Below are 27,292 nucleotides of genomic sequence, written 5' to 3'. Positions count from 1 at the left end.
GCTGAAAACATGCATCCTCTTTTTTCCAACAACTAGAGTCATTGCTAAAGTAGCAGCATATTGGAATCAGTCTGATTTTACATTAAACTGCAGTTTCAGGTCCAACTGTTAATGCACCCAAAATAGAAATAGACCATAACCTCCAGTTTGAAACACAAAAGGCTATCTTCACCATCATATGACATTGACCAATAAAAGGCTTTGAAATTAATAAAAATAAATTTGACACAGATTTCTAGGATGAATAATGAGGGAAATAAAATTTTCTAGTCTAGATTCTCTGTAGAAACATTAGTAACACAGGAAAGAAGCAAAGTAAGAACACCAACAAACATACAAAAATATAATTTTCCATCTTTGGAGATGGCAGGTGTTGCCACCACTCACCATATGCTCAGAGGCACATTCTTCCAAATTCTTCCAAGCTACACAGCAAGTGGATTGGACTGTGAAAAACCAACCCAAATTGTGTTTGCATTTTGACAACTTTGTAGGGCAGTACAATATATCAGAGAGGAGTTCAAGTCTCCTGCTCCCCTGGTACATTCACTATAGCTGCCCAATTTCCCTGCTTTTTAAAGTTTGGTAGAAATATCTGTGGGCTATAGGTACATTCTTAAACCACAAGGTTTTTTGCCTATTAGTGAATCATTTCAGGGCCACAGAATTTATTTATGCATAAACTCCATTTTCTTTTACCTACATCTAATGGGAGTGGTGGAAATACCACATTATAAGTAATCATGAGTGTACTTATAGAGGCCGAATATTATTCATATGGAGGCCTAGTTCCGTTGCTTCATTATTCTTTCAATAAGGTTTGTGGAGATAAACTTACTCTCTATTTTTATCCTGGAACAGACGTGCAAATTCTAGGACATGTACTGTCCCTTTCTCAACCTTTCTGTTCTGTTTCCCAATCTATTATGTAGGGATGATCATTCTTGTCTATTTATGTCGCAAGAATGTTCTGTGGGTTTAAGTAGATAACATATAATGGAAAAATGGAATAAGTTATGTATTAAATGGCTTCTTCCTACCATTTCTGCATTTTGCCCACTTTTCAAGCAAAACAGCCTATTTTTTTTACCACAGTCTTTTGTTAAGACTAGTTAAAGTGACATGGCTGATGAAACTGATCTGTACCTATGAGTCTTTTCTGGTTGTAAACTTCATGCAAAACCTAGCAATCTGTAGTGACATGAGAGAAAAATTAGTATAATTTACAGGTTCATCATTGCAGAAGAAGCTGGAAGTATCATTTTTACTAGTATCACTGTTTTTACATGTGAAATTATTTATAATTCCAGTGTTTGTTTTTGAATGTGTGCTTATGAGACAATCCATTTTAATTCTGTTTTTTAACAGAAAGGTAATGATGACTCTACTTCAGAGCTTGGAAGATTACTTTTAAAAAGTAATAAATTACAGTTACAATTACTTGGCCCAAAAAAGTAGTAATTACCGTTACAATTACAATTGCTCTGAAAGTAACTGATTACTTTACTTTTTCTCAAAAGTAATCACTACAATTACATTTCAGTTACTTTTTTTAAAAAACTCCTACAAGGTGCTGGCCTTGGCTGTTGCACATCTAAGAAGCCTAAAACAATATTAAAAATAAACACACACACACAGGGGGTAGTAGAATAAAAAAATTTATCCATAAGATTAACATAATGGCATAACAGAATCTCACATCCCCCCAAGCAATGAAGATACCCTAACTCTTGAAATCAAATTTTACACTTGAAATGCTTTTATAATATGTTTCTGTTATGTCTCAAAAGAACAAGATGCTCAAAGAGCATGTCAGACAAGGAATGTCTTTTTACAGTCATTACGTTGCCACCAGTACTGAACATGCGTTCTACTGCAGCGCTTGAAGGCATGCCTGTGTTGTGCTGCAAAAAACACCGCAGCACACATGGAAAGCCATGGAGTGATGACACTTCCCTGCTGGGAGACCTCAGGTACCTCACCAGTTCCTCCTCAGCAGTGTCCACTGCTGACTTCTTGCCCTGGGGCAGAAAGTTAAAGAAGTCATCTGCTAAGTCATCTCCTTCCTGGTCTTTATCTGAAGACTGATGATTGTCCTCATTAAGTACACCCATCTTTATTTCAGCTTTCAACAAGGCTTCCACTGTGTATCTAAGAAAGAGAGAGGATATGTTAACACATATATGTTAGGAAACCATCATCTGCTCTTCATTTCCTGATGCTTGTCATGTCCCCTGGTTCAGGGTCCAGCCTGAGCCTGTGGATGATGAGATGGAAGGTAGGAAGGTGACCAAGTCACCACACTCATGGGGCAGCACAGCAGACCCTTAAGGATTACCTGCAGCAACCCAAGGTTGTGATGAGGAGCCCCAGGAAGAAAAGGCCCAGCCCCTGCCTACCACCTTAAGCCCTCTGATGCCTCCCTTGAGACAACATTTCCCTTGGAGTAATCCACCCAAAGGGCTTCCCTAATGTTCTTACTTGTTGGTATGGGTGGTGGCCTGACACAATTCCAGCCAATCTAGTTTGAAGCGAGGGTGTAGGCAGGCTGCCAGAAGAAGCCTCTTGTCCTCCCAGATAGCTGCAAACCGCTTTCTTAGGGCTTCGCGCACACCTCTCAGCAGCTGAAAACAGTATGTGTACCTCTCAGGTTTGTTTTCCAGTCCTTCTAACTTGCGGTCCAGATTGCAGAGCGTTGGTAGCAAATACCCCATGAACATGCCGTTCTCCCGTTGCAGGATATCTAGGGACTGGGCTAGTGGCTCCATAATCTCTGTGTATTCCTGTACCACTTCAATCTCAGCAGCTGTGATCCTGGACAAGGAGCAGCGGTCCATTATGGCATGCATTTTTAGTGGCACAGTTGACAGGAGCTCATGTAGTTGCTTCAACGCATCAAAGGTGGAATTCCACCTGGTCTTATTTGGTACCTTCAGATACACACCACATTGCACACGGATATACTCAGCAATCTGGGCTGACTGGTTCTGCTTGGACCACAACTTGCTGCACTTTCCCATCAAGGAACGAAACTGTTTCTTGAAAGGACCAAGAAGACTACTTTTGGAGGAGTCAGAAAGCATGGCCTCTATGTCTTGTGTTGCCACAAGGTTGAGGGTGTGGCTAGCACATCTCTGGTGTGGTGGTAAAACAAAATCCTCTCCTGAGTCTGTAGCTTCTTCCTCTGCCTCCGGTCCTGTGTCCAGGATCTCACAGATAGGCACAAACTCCACCTCAGCCGCCTCCTCCTCCTGGTTATCACCATCATCGTCACTGGTGCCTGCAGCTTCCACTGGTTCTTTGGCCATGAAAACTCTGAACGCTTTCACAAAGTTGGAGCCATTGTCTGTAGTAGTGCACATAACTTTGTTGTGGATCCTGTACTGCACATGTACATCATGCAGTACTTTTGAAAGGACATCGTATGTATGGCGCCCCTTCAGACGCTTACAAGCCCAGGCCCTGACCTCACATTTCAGGGTAGTTGGGTTGATCCAGTGGGCTGTTACCCCAAAGTAACTCTTCTTGCCATTGGTCCAACAATCTGCAGTGGTTGCTATATATGCCACAGCACCCATTCGGTTTGCAAGAGTTTCTCTCATGTGGCATGCTCTCTTCTCAATTCTGTCTCTCAGAGTCTTGGCACATATGATGGTGAGATCTTTGGGGAGTCCAATGCGAACCAGATTAATGAATGATGGTTTGTCCACAGTCTGAAGTGGTAATGTCTCCTCTACAATGAAATCAATGATTCTCCTGTCGAGATTGCTCTGGGTGACAGGCTCCCTGCCAGATCCCCACCTCTCAAGGGTTGTCTGCTGCTGCTTCAGCATTTTGGGAGGAGGGGTGTCATGCATTGGTTCAGGAAGGCCACGTCTCCTTGCCTTTATTGCTTCTTCAATTGCTCTCAGCTTCTCAGGGTGTGCCCTCTGAGGAAGAAGAACAAAGCATGAATCCAAGAAAAAATGGAAGAGGAACTTCACAATTTAAACATAAATAGACAATAGACACTCTTTGAGGACCAGCATGACAAAGGCTTACCTCAAAATGTTTCTTCACATTGGATGAGGAGGAAACAGCTGATCTCAGATTTTTGATCCTTGGACGGCAGTAATTGCATCGTACAACAACATTTTTCCCACTCTGGCTCACAAATGTACAAGCTTTCTCAAAGCCAAACCATGGTACTTGCTGTTCTGCAGATGTGGCTGTGGGCAACTGGCACTGCTTCATGCCCTCCTCCTCCTCATGCACAGGGCCTCCTTTCTGAACCTCACTTTCTAGTTTTGCCTCCTCAGGATCAACAAGCTGTGACTCAAGTGGCCGCACTAACTGACTGCTGCTCTCAGCAGCAAAACCTGCAACAGGCGTCTCTGTAATAAACAAGAGATAATGCTCCTATATGGGTGAACTTCAGCTGTGATGTGCCCCCATCTCTTCCCCATGCTGCAAGCTCCCCCAGTCAGAGTGAAAGTATGTAGGTCAATAGCACAATTAAAAGAGATCCTATTTGCATCATTTTTGCTCACTGAATAACCCTGCCTGGCCCAGTCTAACCTACTATCTCACAGGGTTGTTGTGAGAACAAAATGAGACTAGGGTTCAAATCCCCACATAGCCATGAAGCTCACTGGGTGACCTTGGGCCAGTCGCTGCCTCTCAGCCTCATGAAAACCCTATTCATAGGGTCACCATAAGTTGGAATCAACTTGAAGGCAGTACATATATTTTTTATTTTGAATATGATGATTATGATAATAAATATGCAGCATTTCAAATTAATTCTGTATGAGAAGCATTCCATGCCAAGCTTGGAAAACCAAGGATGAGGTATAAAATGTAGACAAAAATACTTTTGACAAAATGCCATTTATCTTTTATATCTATATCTATAATTAGCAATACAGCTGAATGATGTATTAGGAGATGTATTAGGAGATGTCACTAGGAGATTTGGAGTGCGTTTCCAGCAATATGCTGATGATACGCAGCTCTACTTCTCCTTTTCATCTTCTTCAGGTGAGGCTGTTAATGTACTAAACCACTGCCTGGCCGCGATAATGGACTGGATGAGAGCTAATAAACTGAGACTCAATCCTGACAAGACTGAGATGCTGTTGGTGGGGGGGCTCTCTGCCCAGATGGTTGATGTCCGACCTGCCCTAGATGGGGTTACACTCCCCCTAAAGGAGCAGGTCCGTAGTTTGGGGGTCTTATTAGATCCGCTCCTGTCACTGGAGGCTCAAGTAGCCTCGGTGGCACGGAATGCGTTCTACCAGCTTCGGCTGGTAGCCCAACTACGACCCTATCTGGATAAGGAGAACCTTGCCACAGTTATCCATGCTCTGGTAACCTCTAGATTGGACTACTGTAATGCACTCTACGTAGGGTTACCTCTGAAGACGGTTCGGAAACTTCAGCTGGTGCAGAATGCTGCGGCCAGAGTTCTTACTGGGACAAAAATATTGATCATATAACACCTGTCCTGGCCCAGCTGCACTGGCTACCAATATGTTTCTGGGCCAGATTCAGAGTGTTGGTTCTTACCTATAAAGCCCTTAACGGCTTCGGACCGCAATACCTGGCAGAACGCCTCTCCCGCTATGTACCTACCCGGTCGCTGCGCTCGACGTCGAAGGCCCTTCTCCGTGTCCCAACGCATAGGGAGGCACGGAGAACGATAACTAGAGCTAGGGCCTTCTCATTGGTGGCCCCCGAACTATGAAACGCCCTCCCTGATGAGATACGCCTGGCGCCTTCTTTGTTATCTTTTCGGCGCCAGGTAAAGACCTACCTCTTCGCCCAGGCATTTTAAAAATTTAAAAATTTGAATTTAAAATTGAAAATTTTTAATTATGTTTTATTGTGTATTGTATCCACTTGTATTTTAACCTGTTTTATTATGCTGTACACCGCCCTGAGAGCTTATTGCTATAGGGCGGTCTAAAAATGTAATAAAATAAATAAATAAATAATAAATGTATGTAAAGTATTTTTTCTTTCCCTTTTCTTTTTTATTAATATTTTAGTACTACTGCTAAAGTTCTGATGAAAGAATAAAGCATTCATTTGCCAAATTCAAATGATTAGAACACATCACATAAATTCCACTGAAGTTGGAGTTTTTGCCATAGAAAATGAAAAAAAAATATAACCTATGATAGCCCAATAGACAATCGGAACTAATATAAAACCCTATTGCTTCTCATTTGCAAATCTTGCAAGATCTAAGGTAACTCTAGATCATGTGAGTTCAGGTGATGCATGTTATGTACATTTGTATAGACATTAGCAGAGATTGTCAACAGTCTATCTCTCTCTGGGACTGGGAATCTCTCTCCTTCTCACAGAACATGAGTTTGAGAGCTGGGGGACTGAGAGGAGGAGCTGCAAGGACCCTACTTCTCACCTCATCTCTGCCAAGAACAAAAAAATCAACCTTAAGCCATTTATTATACGCCTAATTATTTATTATTATTATTATTATTATTACTTAGACAGTTTTTGTCCCACATACAATTCAGTCTTGTGATTAAACAGGACAAAAATACAAATAAAAAGAAAGATGGAGTTCAAATAAATATACAATAAAAAGCTAGCCGGCATTTTAAAAGGCAGGAGTGCTCTGTCTGGATAAATACAGCACACAGGAATACATGGGAACAAGGGGGAGAGTTCAAAAAGGGGGGGAAGGAAGAGGAGTAGGCCAGAGCTTGGAAAAGTTACTTTTTTGAACTACAACTCCCATCAGCCTAATCCAGTGGCCATGTTGCCTAGGGCTGATGGGAGTTGTAGTTCAAAAAAGTAATTTTCCAAACTCTGGCCTACTTCTCTTCCTTCCCCCCCTTTTTGAACTCTCCCCCTTGTTCCCATGCATACCTAGGCAAGGAGAGGCAGTGGGGGGGCAGAACGGGCCGCGGGGGGCAAAAATGCTGCAGGGGGGGTGGAAGGGGCCGTGGGGGGCACACACACACACACACACACACACACAAATCATCGTCACTCACCTCCACAGCTCTTCACCATTCTGCTGCTGCCTTCTCCTCCGTTGTCCTTGTCCTGGCTTTTTCCTCCGGTGTCCATTTTTTCCTCTCAGATGCTAGCAGGCCCTGCCTATTCACCTCTTCCCTCGTGCCTCCTAACACAGATCATGAGGGAAGAGACAGTCTGCGCAGAGGTCCAATCAGTGTGAGGCACATGTCTTGTGTTAACCAATCACAGCCAGGAGCTGACTTCCCCTTGTTCCCGCCCCCAAGTAACATCCAACCTAATGTGCAAACGTTAAAGTTGCAGCTGAAAAGTAGGGAAATTACTAGTTGTTCCGTTATTTGCCAAATGTAATGGAATTACCCACTCGTTATTTAAAATTGTAACTAATTACAAGTAACTCGTTAAAAATAACGAGTTACTTCCAAGCTCTGCTCTACTTAGGCTGCAATCCAATACACATTTACCTGGGAGTAAGTCCCATTGAACCCAATGGATCTTACTTCTGAGTAAACATGCTGGATTCAGGCTGCAATCCAATACAGGTTTACTCAGAAGTAAGCTCCATTGGGTTCAATGGGACTTCCTCCCAGGTAAATGTGATTGCAAAGTGTGTTCCTCTTTCAACAAACATTTTAAGTAGAGACATTATCCCAATCTGTGTTGGAATTGCATTTTAAGATGTTTTTAAAACTTTTTAAAAGATGTTTTGTTTTAATATATTTCAAAGTCTGTTTTTAAGATGTTTTAGAGTGCTTTTAGTGTTTTGTTTGCCACCCTGGGTTCCTTCTAAAAGAAAGGGTGGGATATAAATTTGATAATAATAATAATAGATGAGCTAGAATTTGAATGTGGTCTCCTAGATCAGAACCCAGAATCATAGTGAAAATGGGAACTGAGCACCAATTGTGCACTCATATCTGTTATTCACTAACAGGCAAAAAAGTTTGATAGAAATATTTGTTGGCTATAGGTACATTCTTAAACTGCAAGGTTTTTTTGCCTATTAGTGAATCATAGAATAGTAGAGTTGGAAGGGGCCTACAAGGCCATCGAGTCCAACCCCCTGCTCAATGCAGAAATCCAAATCAAAGCATTCCCAACAGATGGCTGTCCAGCTGCCTCTTGAATGCCTCCAGTGTCGGAGGCCCCACTAACTCTCTAGGTAATTGGTTCCATTGTCGTATGGCTCTAACACTTAGGAAGTTTTTCCTGATGTCCAGTCGAAATCTGGCTTCCTGCAACTTCAGCCCATTATTCCATGTCCTGCACTCTGGGACGATCGAGAAGAGATCCCGGCCCTCCTCTATGTGACAGCCTTTCATGTACTTGAAGAGTGCTATCATATCTCCCCTCAGTCTTCTCCAGGCTAAACATGCCCAGTTCTTTCAGTCTCTCCTCATATGGCTCTGATCATCTTTGTTGCCCTCCTCTGAACCCGTTCCAGTTTGTCTGCATCCTCCTTGAAGTGTGGAGACCAGAACTGGATGCAGTATTCAAGGTGAGGCCTAACCAGTGCTGAATAGAGGGGAACTAGTACTTCACGTGATTTGGAAACTATACTTCTGTTAATGCAGCCTAATATAGCATTTGCCTTTTTTGCAGCCACATCACACTGTTGGCTCATATTCAGCTTGTGATCAACGACAATTCCAAGATCCTTCTGACATGTCGTACTGCTGAGCCAAGTATCTCCCATCTTATAACTGTGCATTTGGTTTCTTTTTCCTAAGTGTAGAACTTTGCATTTATCCCTGTTGAATTTCATTCTGTTGTTTTCAGCCCAATGCTCCAGCCTATCAAGGTCCCTTTGAATTTTGTTTCTGCCTTCCACGGTATTAGCTATGCCCCCCCAATTTTGTATCATCTGCAAATTTGATAAGCATGCTTTGTACGTCCTCATCCAAGTCATTAATAAAAATGTTGAAGAGCACTGGGCCCAGGACCGTGCCCTGTGGTACCCCACTCGTTACTTCTGCCCAGTTTGAGAAGGAACCATTGATATAAGCACTCTTTGAGTATGATTCTGGAGCCAACTGTGGATCCATCTAATAGTTGTTCCATCCAGCCCACATTTAGCTAGCGTGCTAATCAGAATATCATGGGGCACTTTGTCAAAAGCTTTGCTGAAGTCGAGATATATTATGTCCACTGCATTCCCAGTCTACAAGGGAGGTTACCTGATCAAAAAATGAGATGAGATTAGTTTGGCAGGATTTGTTCTTCATATATCCATGTTGGCTCCTAGTAATCACTGCATTGCTTTCAAGGTGCTTACAGATTGACTGCTTTATAATCTGCTCCAGAATTTTTCCAGGGATTGCTGTTAGGCTGACTGGTCTGTAGTTCCCCGGTTCCTCCTTCTTGTCCCTTTTGAAGATAGGGACAACATTAGCTCTCCTCCAATCATCCGGCACTTCACTGGTCCTCCATGATTTCGCAAAGATAATAGAGAGCGGTTCTGAGAGTTCTTCAGCCAGTTCCTTCAATACTCTAGGATGCAGTTTATCGGGCCCTGGAGATTTGAACTCGTTCAAAGTGATTAGGTATTCCTTGACCATTTGTCTATCAATCTCAAGGTCCAATCCTGCCCCTTCTACTTTATGTTTCCCAGGAGGGTCATAGGCCCTTTTTTGGGAGAAGACTGAATATAACATACAGCTATGCTTGTGGGTGTATAACATCTTGACCTCATATTTGGGAAATTATTCAGTTCCATTTCTTGATTCCTTCATTGTCTTTGTGTGTTGTACTTCCTAAGTTCACTTCATTTTAAAACAAAAGCAACCTTATTGAAAATTTATTAATTATTTGAATAACTCTTCAGTCACACAGTATTTTCTTACCTCATTTATCATCGCAACAAGCCTCTGAGCTAGTTATAATATTTACTTAAAATATTTATAGCTGGCCTCAAGGCAACATACTATTGTTGTTTTTCAAACACAGCCTTTAAAATGCATAAACAGATGTCTAGCAAGCATGCTTTTTCTATAAATAATTCTGAGGAAACTGCAACAATCAATTTCATTTTGATTAAAGCTGTTACAAGTATAGACAATATACCTTAAAGGCGGCTGGTCAGATGAATAGAGTGCTTTGCTGGTCCTTCTCTGTCTTCCTAATCGCCAAATCTGGAGTCACTAGATGTGCCTCATTTCGTTTTACTAAAAGATTTAGAAACTTATTTTCAGAAGAATTGTTCTTACAAGTTGGAGTACAAAGCAATTGTAAAAACCAAATTAAAATCCACATTACGCAACTTAAAATGACAATTTAGTTACAATAACTAATAAAAGCAGATTGAAATAAAAACATCTTGAGTCCTTTTAAAAGTTACCTGTGAGTACGTTCACACTTCCTGGGAGAGGGCATTCCATGAATACAGAGCTACCACTGAATCTCTGGTATGTATCAGCCTAACATTTCTTATTGATGGTCTAGAGAGCAAGATGTCTGAGAGTGATCTTCCAACCTTGGCAGGTTCATAACGGTTTAGGTAGTCCTTCAGACAACCTGGTCCCAAACTTATTCCTGCTAAACCTCTACTGACGGGCAGTTACTTATTCCTGCCACACTGATCATAGCTCAGGGGTGTGGGGAACCACAAGAAGTGCCCCATCAGAGAACATCAGAGATCAAGGCGGAGCATAAGGAATTGGATGGTTCCTAAGGTACTATCATGATGAGCCCCAAGGCGCCATCAGCCCAGGCTTAAGAACATAAAAACATAAAAGAAGCCTGCTGGATCAGGCCAGTGGCCCATCTAGTCCACCATCCTGTTGTCACAGTGGCCATCCAGATTCCTATGGGAAGCCCACAAGCAGGACAAGAATGCAAGAGCACTCTCCCCTCCTGCATTTTCCAGCAACTGGTATTCAGAAGCATACCACCTCCAACCATGGAGGCTGAGCATTGCCATCATGGCTAATAGCTATTGATAGCCTTATTCTCCATGGTCTAATCCTCTTTTAAAGCCATCCAAATTGGTGGCCATCACTGCTTCCTGTGGGAATGAATTCCATAGTTTAACTATGTACTCTGTGACGTACTTTCTTTTTTCTGTCCTGAATCTTCCGTCTATGAATTCTAGTGTTATGAGAGAGGGAGAAAAGCTTTTCTCTGTCCACTTTCTCTACGCCATACATAATTTTATGCACTCTATCATGTCTCTTATTCACCTTTTCTCTAAACTAAAAAGCCCCAAATGCTGCAACCTTTCCTCATAAATGAGTTGCTCCATCCCCTTGATCGTTTTGGTTCAGTCCTGTAGCCAGCCTTCCTTGTTAGTTGGGGCAGCCACATTTCTAAGTGGGGCATTTTTGGAGGAGTGCATAGCTCCAGCCAATCCCCCCCCAATGGAGAGGATGTGGGGGCCATGCCAGGGGAAAGGCAGTGACCTTCCCTCCAGGGCTGTGGATTTAGAGTTGTGGAGTCGGAGCCGGAAACAATTTTGGGTGGAGTCGGAGTCGGTAGAAATGTACCAACTCTGACTTCAAAATAAAAACTTTCATAGGAATTTAGGAAAGTTTTCTTGTTCAGAAATTTTAATCAAATAAATATATTTTATTTTCTATCAATCTAGCCTGATGATTCACACAGAGCTTGGAAACGTTACTTTTTTGAACTACAACTCCCACAAGCCCAATCCAGTGGCCATGCTGGCTGGGGCTGATGGGAGTTGTAGTTTAAAAATGTAACTTTTCCAAGCTCTGGATTGATGTGGTGGTGATGAAATGCCTTGTGCTACCATTTTACTACAGTAAATTTGTTATTACTAGTTCACATACATTTGCCATTTATGAAGGAGTCGGAGTCGGACAGTAGAAAAATAGAGGAGTCGAAGTCGGAGTCGAAGGTTTGCCGTACCGACTCCACAGCCCTGTTTCCCCCTCACTCTTCTTCCATACAGAGAGTGTGTCAACTTACAGAATGGGCTATGTAAAGTTCAAGTTAACAGAACATTTAGTATGAACATGAGGAATTAAATGACTGGCATATTTTTTGTTTCATAAGAAACAAGGATGTTAAGGATACAGTGAACAAGGGGATACAAAAAGGTATAAAACAAACAAAATAATTTATGCTGTAACTAAGAAGTTAAAAACTAACATGGAGCTTGTTTTCTCAAAAAATCAGTTTTAATATTGTATCACAACATCACCAATACAAAAAACAGATGTAAGAGCACAGTACAATGCAACCATAATTAAGCATTTAAAGAGTGGTGCTGAGAACAATATGAATAACATTCTTGTTGAAGTCAATGAGATTGAGTCCTTAAAATTAAAATACTTACTTCATAATAGATTTCTTTTCATAAACTTATAAAAATGCTTGATAAACATGCAAAAAAGTTTTCTGAATAGTAGGTTCATAATAATCTTTTCAGAGAGAAAAAATGCATAGCACCTGAAAATCATACTTCAGAACAGTTGCAGCTTTCAGTTTTTCCTAGATTTAAAGTAATGTAATTTTTTAAAATCAAAATTAAGGTTAGCTGTCCTTTCTTTTTCAAACACAAGAAAAAACAAATTTGCTAAGTGTTTGAGTCATCTCTGAAAAGATGTCATGTTGAGCTGCACATATTGGGAAAATCAGAAAATAAGCCTGAAATACACCCTAGGTGGCCAGCCAGCCAGCTAACTGTAGTGTGCACAGCAATGTTTCTATTCTTCTAGGGCAGGGGTTCCCAAACAGTGTTTCATGGACCACTGGTTTTCCACAAGCTTCATTCAGGTGGACCGTGGCATGTCTGTAAAAATACAGTTAAAAATCATATAGCATCTAGCACAAAGCATTACATTTGCTACAACGAAGACCCTCAGCAATTTTCAAGCAGTTCATAGGGGGAAAAGATTGGGAACCACTGCTCTAGGGGTGTTTTCATCCTTTGCCAAGTACTCAAGAAAAAGAAGAAAAAAGACTATGATTGTGAGTATAGCTCATGCTTTACAACACCAATGGGTAACTTAAGGTAGATATTTTTTCAAATCACTTTATTTCTTTATTTCACCCTTTAGCAACAAGCACCTAATCCTGCAATACTCATCATAATAAGTACAGAATAAACAAACTCTTACTTATTACAGTAGATAAGCAAATGCGCCTCTTTTCTTGCTGGCAAGGTAGGGAACATAACTGAAAATATAAATCAGGCAAACAAAAGTCCAAGAGGTGGAGTCTAACTCTAGTCGATAATATAAAGCTCTAATATTTAAAAGGGTCATGTTACTATACTGCCAGTTTGTATTTTCAAGATCACTTAAGTAATTAACGGTGATTGTGAGCATGTAAAATCCACCCTTAGTCAGGGAAAGTTTTGAGTGAGCAGACCTTGGGGGGCTCTTCCAGATGAAGCTTTTGTTGTGCACTTACCCTGCGTGATTCACTGAATTTTTCAGAGGGCCCTATTCTTAAATTGTTCTTGTTCTTAAAAAAAGCTGTCATTATTTAAATGGAGGCTGTCATTGTCTGTCATGTCACAAATCGAAAAGACAATTTCCCAAAAGAAATCTGGGGGGCCCATGCGAAGAACAGCTTTGGGGGGCAGTGCCTCCATTTGCCACCCCTAAGCTACAGGGCTGTTTTGGTTGCCCTTTTCTGAACTTTTTCCAACTCTACAATATCATTTTTGAGGTGAAGCAACCAGAACTGTACACAGTATTCCAGATGCAGTTTCACCATAGATTTGTATTACATTAGAGTGTTGGCAGTTTTATTTTCAATATCTTTTTTGATTATCCCTAGCATACAGTTTGCCATTTCCACTGCTGTTGCACACTGGATCAACATCTTCATCAAGCTATCCATGATAATCCCAAGGTCTCATTCCTGGTCAGTCATGGCCATTTCAGACCCCATGATCATATATATATGTGAAATTATGTGGGGGGGGGGTTGTCCCAACATGCATCACTTTTCATTTGTTTATGTTGAATTGCATTTGCTATTTTACTGCCTGTTCACTCACTTTGGAGAGATCCTTTTGAAGCTCTTTGCAATTCCTTTTTGTTTTAATGAACTTGAACAATTTAGTATCATCAGGAAATGTGGCCATCTCACTGCTCATCCCTAACTCTAGATTGTTTGTGAACAAGTTGAAAAGCAGAGGTCCAAATACCGATCCTTGGGGAACTCCATTTTCTACATTCCGCCAATGGGAGAACGGTCCTTTTATTCCTTCTCTCTGCTTCATGTTTCCTAGCCATTTCCTGATCCCCAGTAGGATCTCTCCTCTTATTGCATGACTGCTAAGCTTACTCAAGAGTCCTGGTGAGAGATCTTGTTGAATGATTTTTGAAAGTCTAACTTCACTGTGTCAACTGGATCACCTCTGTATGCTCATTGATACTCTCAAAGAACTCTTTAATAGGGTGAGACAGATTTACATGCTGGTTTTGCTTCAACAAGTCTTGTTCTTCTGTATGCTTTTTATTTTATCGTTTACAAAGCTTATCGCCAGATTTCCCAGAACAGATGTTAAGCTAACCTGCTGGTAATTTCCATGAACCCCCCCCCGGCTCCCTTTTTAAAAATTGGTATTACATTGGCCACTTTACAGACCTCAGGTATGGAGGTATGGACAAATTACATATTTTTGTTAGAAGATCAACAATTTCACATTTGAGTTCTTTGTGAATTCACAGGTGAATGCCATCAGGACCTGGCAATTTGACAAATTTTATTTTATCTATTAAGTCTAGAACTTCATCTCACGTCACCACCATCTCCCTCAGTTCCTTTCCTGCAAAAGTTAGTTCAGGCACAAGGATCTTCTGCTGTGAAGACAGATGCAAATAATTAATTCAGCTTCTCTGCAATCTCCTTATCCTCTTAGCACCTTTGACTTCCTTATCATCCAAGGGTCCAACTGCCTCTGTTCTGAGCCTGTGGTTCTGAAACATTTTCTCAGACAGTCAACTCAATCGCTTTCTTTAATCAGAAACTATTTTGTTAAACCAAATAAACAAATGGCATACAGAATCTCCAAGAAGGCTTACAGTCTCTGGGGTTAGTGAAATGAGGATGGTCATGATAGTGGTGAAGTTTGATGGTAGAAGATTCTATTGTTGACTGTTGAATTGTTGAGAAGGTAGGTTCAGTGGGGGAATAGTACTTTGAGAAAGATGGGGTTTCAGAGACAGCTTGAGAGAGAGAGAGAGAGTTCTGGCAGAAAGATAGGTAAAAAAAGTGTTGTCCTCTGGAATTACAAGGCTTGCTGCCAGCTTTGCCAATGGCTGAAATAAACTGAGGCAAGTTTTGGAGGGAAAAACTAACTGCAGGAAACTAGTTAGGACTGACCAATAAAAAAGGGGATGATATCACCTGACAGGAAGTTACATTCTAGCTAAGGGAGCACAGAGGTAGGCCCCTAGAGTACCATAAATCTAGCCTAATAAATACATTGATGAACACAGAGAGGGAGTTTTCCTATACAGTAGGGCCCCACTCATACAGCAGGTTCCATTCTAGGGCCCCACTGAAAAGCAAAAACTGCCGGAAAGTGGGGCCCTACTCAGCTATAGCGCGTGAGCTCCCCACTGTACGATCAGCTGTAGCGCGGAGAGCTCCAGCTACCACACTCCAGCTGACAGGGAGCATGGGGAGCTCACGCACTCCAGCTGATCCCTGTCAGCTGGAGTGTGGTAGCTGGAGCTCTCCGCACTACAGCTGATCTTAGAGTGGGGAGCTCGCGCGCTATAGCCCTGCTTTTTTGGGTTCTGCTAAAACAGCGGCGCCAGCGGGGCAACTAGCTGGAGCGTGGGGAGCTCCAGCCACCATGCTCCAGCTGACAGGGATCAGCTGGAGCATGCGAGCTCCCCACGCTCCAGCTGATTGCCCCGCTGGCGCCGCTGTTTTAGCAGAACCCAAAAAAGCAGGGCCCTACTGTATACAATTCTAAACCCTGCAGAGGCAGCATAACCTCCCCAGCAAGCCTCCTGCTACTAACACATTTAGATAATTTTGTTGTTGTTGATCTTTGTGTTTTTAGCAGTGTGCTCCTCCGATTCTTTTTTAGTATCCCTTATTGTCTGCTCGTATTTCTTTTGCTATATTTGTGTTCCTTTTTGTTCTCATTTGAACAAAACTTCCATTTTTGAAGGAAGTCTTCTTGCCAGGAATAGTGTATTTGACTCTGCTTGGTAACCACATTGGTATCCACTTACCCATGGTAGTACCTTTCCTGATTTGTAGTACAAACTCCAGTTGAGTTTCTAAAATTGTGTTTTTAAACAATTCCCAAACATTTTGAAGTGATTTGACCCATTTGACTTTGCCCTTCAGCTTCCTTTCTTTCAATCCCTTCATTTGGGGTAAGTTTCCTCTTTTGAACACTTGGGTTGGCAGGCTGTGAAGGAAAATGAGGAGGGAGAAGAAGAGGATTGGGGAAGGGAGGCTAGCAGAGGAAAGTTCTCCCATTTCCCTGAATCCAGCAGCAGTTGATGGAGAGGCAGGAGTCCTGAGCGTTGTCAGGGTCTGGGGAGGGCACCAACCCACAGCTTGAGGTGGATAAACAGGATTTGGAAGGGGAGACATGGACAGCCTTGTCTACCAGGCTCAGGTGGTGCTTCTGAGGAGGGGAACAGACCCCCCCCCCATTTATACATAGTGCCCGGCTGCAAGCTTGACATTCCTGTAAGGCATGGTAATCCCACAAGTGAGTATGCCCTGCCTCAACTTTAAAAGCTTGGTGGGTGGGCATGGGAATTAATTTGGAACAACTTTGTAGCTCCTGTGCAGTCTTGAACTTCTTGGCCTGATTATGGACTCTTGAACTTTGGCTCCTGCTCCTAGCCCAGCAAATTCCAACATCCCACCACCTAGCAAGAGCTTTGGGACTGCAATAACTCTTTGCCTGCTGCTGAGTTTGTGCCATTACTTTGCTTCAATAAAGATTTCTTCCTTACTTCCTTACTGTCCTCACATTTTGGGCAGGGGTCAGGACAGGTACTTTGGATCCAAGTTGTTTAGGGCTTTGTGAATTAACACAAGAATCTTGAACCTGGTTAGCTGGCGAACTGGCAGCCAGTTTTCATATCTAGAAATACATGCTTTTTAATTAGTTGTTTGGACACCTTTTTGTTTTTGAACTAGAGGTACAGTGCTAATAGATATGTGAGTTTCCTTCTTTTTGTCATTCAAAGTAAGAAAAGGAGGAAAGACCACTCATCCTCTCTTGAATTGCTATGGAAAAGAGCACTCTAGGTACCAATAGCTATGAAAAGTTAAGCAGTGAACGTGTATGCTGAACGAATCACCTCCTCCCTGACAGAGAGGAGAGTATCACGAGCAATTTTTGGAACAAATTCTACATCCTCTGACATGTTTGGCCATATGTAGTTGGAAAATGTCAGCAAATTGTAGGAAACCTTTTCAAGAGGTTTCCAAGGTTCATATAGATACTACTAAATCAAAACTTTTTTAAAAATCATCTGGCTTTGCTGTGGGAACAAAATAATTCTTTTACTAGTGTAGATAAAGTTCCCCATATCTCTTGACACATTAAATTAAATTACTGATGTATGGAAAAATATATCAAATACTTGAGCATGAAGTTCTTCATACATTTAAAATAATACAAAGTGCTTCCAAGGATGGGGGGGGGGAGAATTTAAGAAATAGACTTATGATAACAGTGCCCTTGTGAAATAGGAGAACTTCAAATCAGCTGAGTAGTTTTGTAAACTGTCTTGTATTCTTTGTGTCTTCTCAGGGTTGCTCTTGTGGAAAATATTCCTGAAGGCATAAACTATTCAGACAGTGCACCATCCCATTTGTCTCTTTTCCAAGGCTGGATTAATTTACTTAATATGGCTAAAAAGTCTGTTGACATAGTGTCTTCCCAATGGGACCTCAATCACAGTCATCCATCTGCATACCAGGTATGCTTTATTTTAAACGTTCATGTCTCTTGATTTGCATATTAATGTTCATCCTCTGTCTGAACTCTTGAGGTACAATTTTGATAAGAACATCTATTTTGCTTGTTCTCCACCTGTGACTTCCTTTGTAAGAACCAATTGCATATAGAATAGCCTCTTTCCCTAAGTAAGAATAACATTTCAGATCACATGAAAACTTAAATGCTGAAATGGAGAGAATGCTGGAAAACAGATTTTAGAGAGAACCTTCCTAATATGGTCACATAAATGTTTTCATAATTTTTATGGTAATTTTATTTTTTTCTTGCAAAAAATCTGCATACACTGCCATGTACCTCTAACAGGTAAACATAGTCATTCTTGCCTATATTATTTACCAGGGCTGGGTAGAATTTAGGCTTGTGGGATCTGCTTTTTTTTATTAATCGAATCCTGAGACCCACCAACCAGACTAGGTCCAAACTAGTGGCTCAGAGAGATGGACTTACGCTAAGAATTAAGGAACAGAATGCCTATGAGCATATGCTCAGCCCAGGAACTGGTTATCGGTACTAGAATCAAACTCACAAGTCTTTTTTATACACAAATCAACTCCTTCCTCACTGCATCTCCTACGCATTATTTTTAAGCATTTTAGTTATTGCTGTTATTAGATAATTGGGAATCAGAAACCCTTGCCTATCTACTGCAAATCATCCAGAGTAGTTCCCAATCTACCTTCTATCCACCCCACTACATACCACCTAGTGTAATGATGGCAACAGTTATAACACATTTACTGAGATCCAAAGAGTTTGATTCAGGTATGCCTTAGTGTGAAAAAGTTTACTTACTTAGCTTGCCTCTAAAGAATAAAACTGTATTCTCCAACTCTTTACAAAAAACTCTTCACAGCTTTTCCATGTCTAATTTCTGTGTTTTACATGAAGTTGCCAAATTATTATTAGTATTTAACGCTGAAGCAGTCATTCAGGATAGAGTATGTTTTCAGCTCTATTTTTTCAGCTGTAATGCATCAGATGCAGAACAGTACCATTCAGGTAACATGCAATCAGTTGAAGGATGGCAATATTAGGAATAAGAACTAAACGTTCAGCTCCAAATGAACCAGTCAGCTTATGCTCTTGTTAACCTTTGCCACTTGCTTGATCTGGCTATGATAGTATTCTTTCTAAATTTTGTTTACCACTATCTAATTCAAACAATACCTTGTATGTCCTTTAAAAACAGTAAAGAACTTTGGTCTTTTGCCCAAAGAGGATGTTTTTAAGCCACTGATAGAATTTAGGAAGCTGCAGTTCTATCAGAATAATATTGGATTGCACAATGAAATGAGTAAGCCTGCATTTTTAAATGTCTTCCATGAAATGCTTCAAGCATTATCTTTCCAGCAGCAGACTCATCAACACCAAAAATTGTATAAATGCTTGCTTTTTTCTATACAAATATTTACATGAAATTTAATTTATTAAATTTGCATTTTTATACAAATATTTACATGAAATTTAACTTATTTACTTCTAAATAAGAAGAAAAAATAATAAGAAATTGTTTATTTTGAGGGGAAAATCTACTGTTCAGTAGATTTATTCCATTGACACCAGCACAGTAGAACATAAAGCAATAATGATGGCATTAGCAGTAGTGTCATTAATTCAGTGGCTACTGTGAAAGTTGTGAAGGGCTTTAAAGGTCCAGTTCAAATAAGCAAAATTAAGTAAACTAACCCAAAATGGAGACAATAGTCAAGAAATCAGAAGAAGGCTAGGACTGGGGAGGGCAGCTATGAGAGAACTAGAAAAGGTCCTCAAATGCAAAGATGTATCACTGAACACTAAAGTCAGGATCATTCAGACCATGGTATTCCCGATCTCTATGTATGGATGTGAAAGTTGGACAGCGGATAAGAGAAAAATCAACTCATTTGAAATGTGTTGGAGGAGAGCTTTGCAGATACCATGGACTGCGAAAAAGACAAATAATTGGGTGTTAGAACAAATTAAACCAGAACTGTCACTAGAAGCTAAAATGATGAAACTGAGGTTATCATACTTTGGACACATCATGAGAAGACATGATTCACTAGAAAAGACTGGGAAAAACAGCAGGGAGTAGAAAAAGAGGAAGGCCAAACAAGAGATGGATTGATTCCATAAAGGAAGCCACAGACCTGAACTTACAAGATCTGAGCAGGGTGGTTCATGACAGATGCTCTTGGAGGTCGCTGATTCATAGGTTTGCCATAAGTCGTAATCGACTTGAAGGCACATAACAACAACTACACTGAGATGCCATTGTAATTAACACAAAAATGTTACTGTATTGTATATATTTTATACAGTACTGTACTGTATATATTTTTATATTTTACTGTATACAGTACAGTATATATTATATACTGTATATTACAGTATATATATACAATATATTACTATATATATATTATATATTACATATATTATATTTATGTATTATAAATAATAAATATAAATTATTATATTATATATATATATAGTGTATAATATAATATAATATAATATAATATAATATAATATAATATAATATAATATAATATAATATAATATAATATAATACAGTAATCTTAACCTTTGAACGTTTGGATAATTGCCAGAATACAGAGAGATGCTGAATACACAAATGCTGAATCAGACTGAATCACCGACAATACAGTACTGTAAAATGGCGCCCGACACTCTTCTTGGACTCAGAGCTTGCAAACGTGCCTTGTTTCAACTACAACTCCCATCAGCCCAACTGTAGTTTAAAAAAGGAACGTTTCCAAGCTCTGACGACACGCTCAGGGTGTCGGGCGCCATCAATTCATGTCATGCCACAAAATCGCCACAAAACTGAACAAGCTCCGAACATATGGGACATGGACACAATTCAAAATCGCAGCATTAGCGAAGTGCCGTAAAGCGGGACCGCACTGTATTCCATTAAGAGACGGGTGCACATGTGGAGCTTCCCCAGTATCAAGTGAATAAAAAAACTGTGCTCATGATTAAAGATATATATCCAAATACAGCTCTGACAAATACAAGAAGCCTCTGGACCAGGGTGACTATGTTTAGGATAGAACTAAGAAAGGCATACTTGTTTTTCATTTGATTTTGGATTGAGATTCTAAATTTATATTATATCTCTACGTAATATTGGGTAACAATGGGAACATTGTTAAGTATGTTTAATTTCCATTGCTTTGATATGTAGAATAGGAAGTTAAGAAATATCTGGAAATTTTATCTTCCTTGGTTTAATTTCCCCCCAGCTTTCATAACTTGACATTAACAGAAATGATTTTCAGGAAATGTCTCACACTAACAGTAGCCAACTATAGTCTTACAGAGAAAGCAGTCTCTGCGAGGTAGCATAACAGGCTCTTGAGACCATTTAAAACCTGCTGAGAGCAGTCACCAAAGCTCCATAGTCAGAATCAAAATAAAAGAACTTAACTCTTAGAAATACTAGAAGGATAAACTATGTAATAAAAATAGTTGAATTAGGGAGTTAAAGCGGAGTTGAAATCCCTCTTGCCTTGATTCCCTGTGGAAGTAAAAAGTAATAAGGTGGTCACGGTGAGAAAGCTTTAGTTCTCCTTACCCACAAATCCCTTTTATATATGTGATCAGTGAATGTGGCTGCCACTGTTGCATCTATTTTGGTCATTAGAAGCCTTTACTGTGTATTTGGAAATAGGACTGCATCTTAAATCGTTGCCATGATTATATTGTATCAATGGAAGTTTTTAAGCAAACAAATTCCAGAGTTAAATTCCAACTACATGAGGATCCCCATCTTCTTAGAATTCAATGCAATGACAAAATATATGAGAGAAATTATTTAATTAGGTTTCACCATCACTCTATTCCAAGAGTTCAGAGAAGTTTACAGTACCCCTTTATCTTGTTTTAGTCTTGCTACTTCTCTGTAAAATAGGCTAGGCTGAGAGATAGTAGCTTTCTTAAGGCTTCTCAGCGACTTTCTGTTGTATTGTAGACAATTTAAGAGACGCCAGAGATCAGTACTTAATCCTCTTTATTCCTGCCACATTCTCCTCAACCCCTTCAAACTCCTCTCCGTCCTGTTCTATATCTCCCAGCCTTATTTTACTACCAATCCCAATATGCAATTCCCTTAGCATGATATCACATATCCCCTTTATCTAAGAAAACTACTTCCTGCCATCCTACCAAACATATTTGTAACACAGCAAACAATAACCAACCTAGTAACCTTCTTTGCTTTAGAAATTACATAACATAGGCTTTAACCCACACAGGTGGTCACCTGCTGTGTGGCAACTGTTGAACAGGCAGGAGTTCTGGTTGGCAATTTTGTTCATGAGGCAATCCATTAGAGTAATCAGTATGAACTAGGTTATCAGTAATATTATTTGCTGGATCATCACAATCAGGGGCCAGATGCGTAGCCTGCCCAATCTGGTCATATGAAATTGGGTCATGCTGAATAGGGGCCAGATGGCGGGCATTCCATATGCAGCTGTATGACAGTTTATAGGTGTATTTCGCCCCCCCGAACCTGATGATGATGTTGAGCTGGCCGCCAAGCGCCTGGGCATCGAGTACGTGGGCGCCGTCAGCACCTCCTCCTCTGCTGCCACCAATGGCTCCCCTCTCGACAGCAAAGGAGGCCGCTGGAAGAGGCTCCAGCCGCAATTGTGGGTACATTTTGAGGACCCCTACACTTCCCGAGCCACCAGGGTTCCTGATAATCTGATATCCTAAAATGCAGCTTACTTAGCTTGTGCTTAAATCTACCACTGGCCATCCGTTACCCCAAGTCTTACTATCTGAGCAACACTGAGCTCTTTGCCGAATACCCTGCCCTCGAGCAGTACCGAGCCGCCACCGTGGAAGAGACAGAAGGAGAAAAGTTTTTCCTCTGTTCTTGTTGTATTTGCATTGTTTTTGTTGCACTGTATTTTTACTGTATATTTTTTACTGGTTATTTCTTATATATATATATTGTAATATGTTTTATAATGTTTTGTTCACCACTTTAGGGGCCCTTTGGCCAAAAAGTGGTATATAAATAAACTATAAATAATAATAATAATAATAATAATAATAATAATAATACTCTGGCAAGTACCTTGAAGGGGAGCGTAAATCGTGGTTCCCCTTTCCACAGGATGCCTTGTTTCCTGACCTGTACAAATGAACCACATCATATCCCTGGTTCCTTAGCTCCATTTTGGCAATCTGCATACCTCTTATATTTTTGTTGTTTTTGGTGTACTATTTGTTTCATGCCTGGCTGTAAAGAAGCATCTGACTTAGGCATGAGTAGTCCAGCAACATTCGGCTTTGTGCACATCTCCCGTCCATGTAACAATTCAGCTGGGGACTTTTGTGTTGTGGCATGCCGGGTATATCTATAAACTTGTAAGAAATCTGTGACAAAGGGTTTCCACGCTTTACCTTCTAGTTCATCCATTTGTAGACTTTGTTTCAAGCTCCTATTAAAACATTCTATCTCACCATTTGCCTGCGGATAGTAAATTGATGAGCACCTGTGGCGAATATTTCTTTCTGACAGGAAAGTTCCAAATTCTACCAAGGTAAACTGGGTGCCATTGTCAGAAATCAGTTCCGTTGGATCTTCTTCTCGACTGAAAACTGCAGAAAGGAAGGCAATAACAGCAGCAGAAGTAGTGTGGGAAGTAAAAGTCATTTCAGGCCACTTACTAAAATAGTCTATAAGGGTAATGTCATAACGACAACCAGCAGGTGCCCTCTCGAATGGGCCCACAATATCAATGGCTAACTTCTCCCAAGCTGAATCAGGAAGTGGGACAGGCTGCAATGGTGGCACATGTGTGCTTGCAGTCTTGTCATGACGCTGGCAAGTCACACAAGATTGAATAGTATCTTCAACCTGCTTATCCATACCAAGACACCAATATAAATCACGCAATCATTGCTTCGTTCGTACGATCCCTTGGTGTGTTTCATGGGCCAACTGTATCAGTTTCGCTTGTAACTCTGGTGGGGCAATGAGACGATGACTACCACGGATTACAAGACCATTATGTAGAGATAGCTCATAGCATATTTTAAAGAAAGGCAACAGATTCTGATCCTCATTACGCATGTGGCATGGCTATTTCCCTTTGAGGAAATCCTGCAACTTGCCGTGTATTGGACAGGCCAAACAAGCAGCTGTAAACTGCTCTTGGAAATGGCTGTCAGGACTGGTGCAATGAGAGCAACCACTTCTGCATCATCTTCATGCTCACTGTCTGTGGACGGCAGAGGTAGGTGGGATAAACAGTCTGCTGTTACATTCTCAGTCCCAGGCCTGTACTCCATCTTGTATGTAAAAAACAACAGCTTAGCCGACCACCTAGCAATTCTCATTCCAGCTCTCCCTAAACCTTTAGATGTCAGCAAGGTTGTCAAAGGGTTGTGGTCAGTGTGTAATGTGAATGTTCGACCCCACAGATATGTGCGCCATTTCTCTGTGGCCCAGACACATGCAAGTGCCTCTTTCTCAACTGTAGAGTATGACCTTTCTACCCCTTGTAATGTCCTGGATGCAAATGCAATTGTCCTTTCTTGTTTGTCTCCATGAACTTGAGTCAGAACAGCCCCGAGACCATAATGAGAGGCATCGGTAGTCACAATAGTAGGTAATGCTGGATCAAATAAGGCTAGTGCCAAGCTATGTACAATCAGACTTCACTGCATCAAAACTGGATTGTGCATCTGATGTCCAAGCCCAGGTTGTAGATCCACGGAGCAGCCGACGTAAAGGTTCCACTATAGATGCATAATCAGGCACAAATTTTGCATACCAAGATGTAAGACCCAAGAAGGAGCGTAGTGTTTGTACATCTTTAGGTGGTGGGGCCTCTGTAACTGCTCTAACGTGGTCTGGATCAGGTTTTAACCCATCTTGTGATATATGTCCCAAAAAAGGTAGCTCAGTCCATCTGAACATGCATTTAGAAAGGTTCAACTTTAATCCTGCATCTGCTATACACTGTAAGACGGCATGTAGTTGTTCATCATGCTGTGCTGGCGTCTGTCCCACCACAATGTCATCCAGATAACACTGTACTCCTGATTGGCTCTTAAGGATGAGCGACATCATCTTTGAAAAGCACTGGGGGGCGATGCTAAACCATATGGGACATGCTTAAAACGAAACAAGCCATCATGTGTGATGAATGCGGTGAGGTCCCTACTGTCTTCATGTAATAAAACTTGATGATAAGCACTTTGCAAGTCAAGAGAAGAGAATACTGTGGCCCCCTCAGTTCAGTGAAGACAGCCTTATTTTACTACCAATCCCAATATGCAATTCCCTTCGCATGATATCACACTTTTATGGCTGAGTAGGGGTTTCAAATTATTTTAACTTTGTGACATTGAAAAGTTGATTAACTTGCAAAGTGCTGTTATGTTAACATAGCATGTTATCGTGCCTGTTATGAACTTCATGTTTTTAGTAATTTCAAATGTTTCTTCCAGAAGACAGTTTCAAGTTCCACTGAAGCATAACTTTATATCAAAATACACATTTGAATGTATATCCACTTGATTTTGTATATTTTGTGTCTAATTTAATAATCATTCCCAGGGATGTTTCACAGAATTATAGAATCATAGAATAGTAGAGTTGGAAGGGGCCTATAAGGCCACTGAGTCCAACCCCCTGCTCAATGCAGGAATCCAAATGAAAGCATACTCCAACTTAAAAGCCTTTATTGCTTTTTACAGGGGCAGCACCTATTAGAGAAATTGCAAGATCTGTTGTCTCAAAATATTGAGGTCAAGCTAGTGAGTGATATTCTTCACAAGGAATCCAAGTTATTAAACGACTTGAAAAAAAAGGGTAAGATCAGGTTTTTTATGTTGCTATATATTCACATAAATATATGCGAGTTGTCTTTGCTCCTTGTTAAAATGTGGGATGTTCATACAGGTACAAGTGAAATGTGTAAAAACATTGACTGGATTGCACCCTATAAAGTGAAGCACTTTTCACTTTCATGAATTTCTGTATGAAAGTTAAATAAATGCTTAAATATTACCCATTTAAATAAACTGACCTTAAAATATTTAACTGTGGCCAGATCTTTTGCATTAAGGAAGCAGTGCTATAGGATTAAACGTTGTGGACAACATGTTAATTACTAGCAAGAAAACTTAGACAGCTACAAGAGCAGTCATGAGCCTTCTGCGGTACTCCAGGTTCCCTTGTTGGAGCCCTGGGTGTTGCTTTTCTATTTGAAATGGTAGCCTCGGTGGCACGGAGTGCCTTCAACCAACTTCGTTTAGTGGCCCAGCTATGCCCCTATCTGGACAGGGATAACCTGGCTTCAGTTGTCCATGCTCTGGTAACCTCCAAGTTGGATTACTGCAATGCGCTCTATGTGGGGCTGCCTTTGAAGATGGTTCAGAAACTGCAGCTTGTGCAAAAAGCAGCAGCCAGATTGGTAACAGCGACCAGACGGTTCGAACATATAAAACTGATTCTGGCTCACTTGCATTGGCTGCCTGTATGTTTCCGAGCTTGATTCAAGGTGCTGGTTTTAACCTATAAAGCCTTACATGGCTTGGGACCACAATACCTGATGGAACACCTCTCTTGACACAAACCCACCTATACACTACACTCCACATCCAAGGCCCTCCTCCAGGTGTCTACTCTGTGGGAAGCTGCGAGTCTGGCAACAAGGGAGAGGGCCTTCTCAGTGGTGGCCCCCAAATTATGGAATGATTTGTCTGGCGAGGTGTGCCTGGCGCCAACACTGTTATCTTTATGGCACCAGGTCAAGACTTTCCTCTTCTCCTAGGCATTTTAGCATGTGCTTTTAAATTTATTTTATTTATTTTATTTTATTTTATTCGATTTATTAGTCGCTCATCTGGCTGGAAACCCAGCTACTCTGAGCGACGTACAAAATAAAGGCATATAAACATCAGACATAAAAGTACATAAACATCAAAAAAGAAGCAATAAAACTAAACAACAAAGTAGAAGCTATCCCCCAACCCACACAGCCCAACCCAAAGATCAGAAAGTCCTCCTAAAGAAGCTCCCTTTTGAAGGCTGGAGGGTGGGGCAAGGCAGGTGGAAGCAGCCTTCCCTGATGGCAACAGAGTCTCTCTCCCCTCATTGTCCTTCTCTTGAGGCAGCTCCCTTTTGAAGGCTGGAGGGTGGGGCAAGGCAGGTGGAAACAGCCTCCCTTAATGGCAACAGAGTCTCTCTTTAAAATTGCTTTTTAAAATGTGTTTTTTAAATTTGTATATTTGTTTTTAATGTTTTTAATTGTTGTAAAACACCCAGAGAGCTTTGGCTATGGGGCAGTATATAAATGCAATAATAATAATAATAATAATAATAATAATAATAATAATAATAAT

At 40.8% G+C, this 27,292-nt stretch overlaps 1 protein-coding gene across 1 annotated transcript in view; it reads left to right on the top strand.

The window, feature by feature from the left end:
• The window catches only part of PLD5 (phospholipase D family member 5), a 182,077-nt gene that overhangs the window by 86,456 nt on the left and 68,329 nt on the right, over positions 1-27,292 (top strand). The window contains exons 3-4 of the mRNA XM_061626400.1: positions 17,705-17,873; positions 25,643-25,757. Of these exons, the coding sequence (XP_061482384.1) occupies positions 17,705-17,873; positions 25,643-25,757 (284 nt within the window). The remainder of the gene's footprint in view (positions 1-17,704; positions 17,874-25,642; positions 25,758-27,292) is intronic.

Source organism: Rhineura floridana, chromosome 4, assembly GCF_030035675.1.
Source record: "Rhineura floridana isolate rRhiFlo1 chromosome 4, rRhiFlo1.hap2, whole genome shotgun sequence".
Taxonomy (NCBI): Eukaryota; Metazoa; Chordata; class Lepidosauria; order Squamata; family Rhineuridae; genus Rhineura; species Rhineura floridana.
Note: the sequence above shows the minus strand (reverse complement) of the source record. Positions and strands in the feature narration are given on the sequence as shown.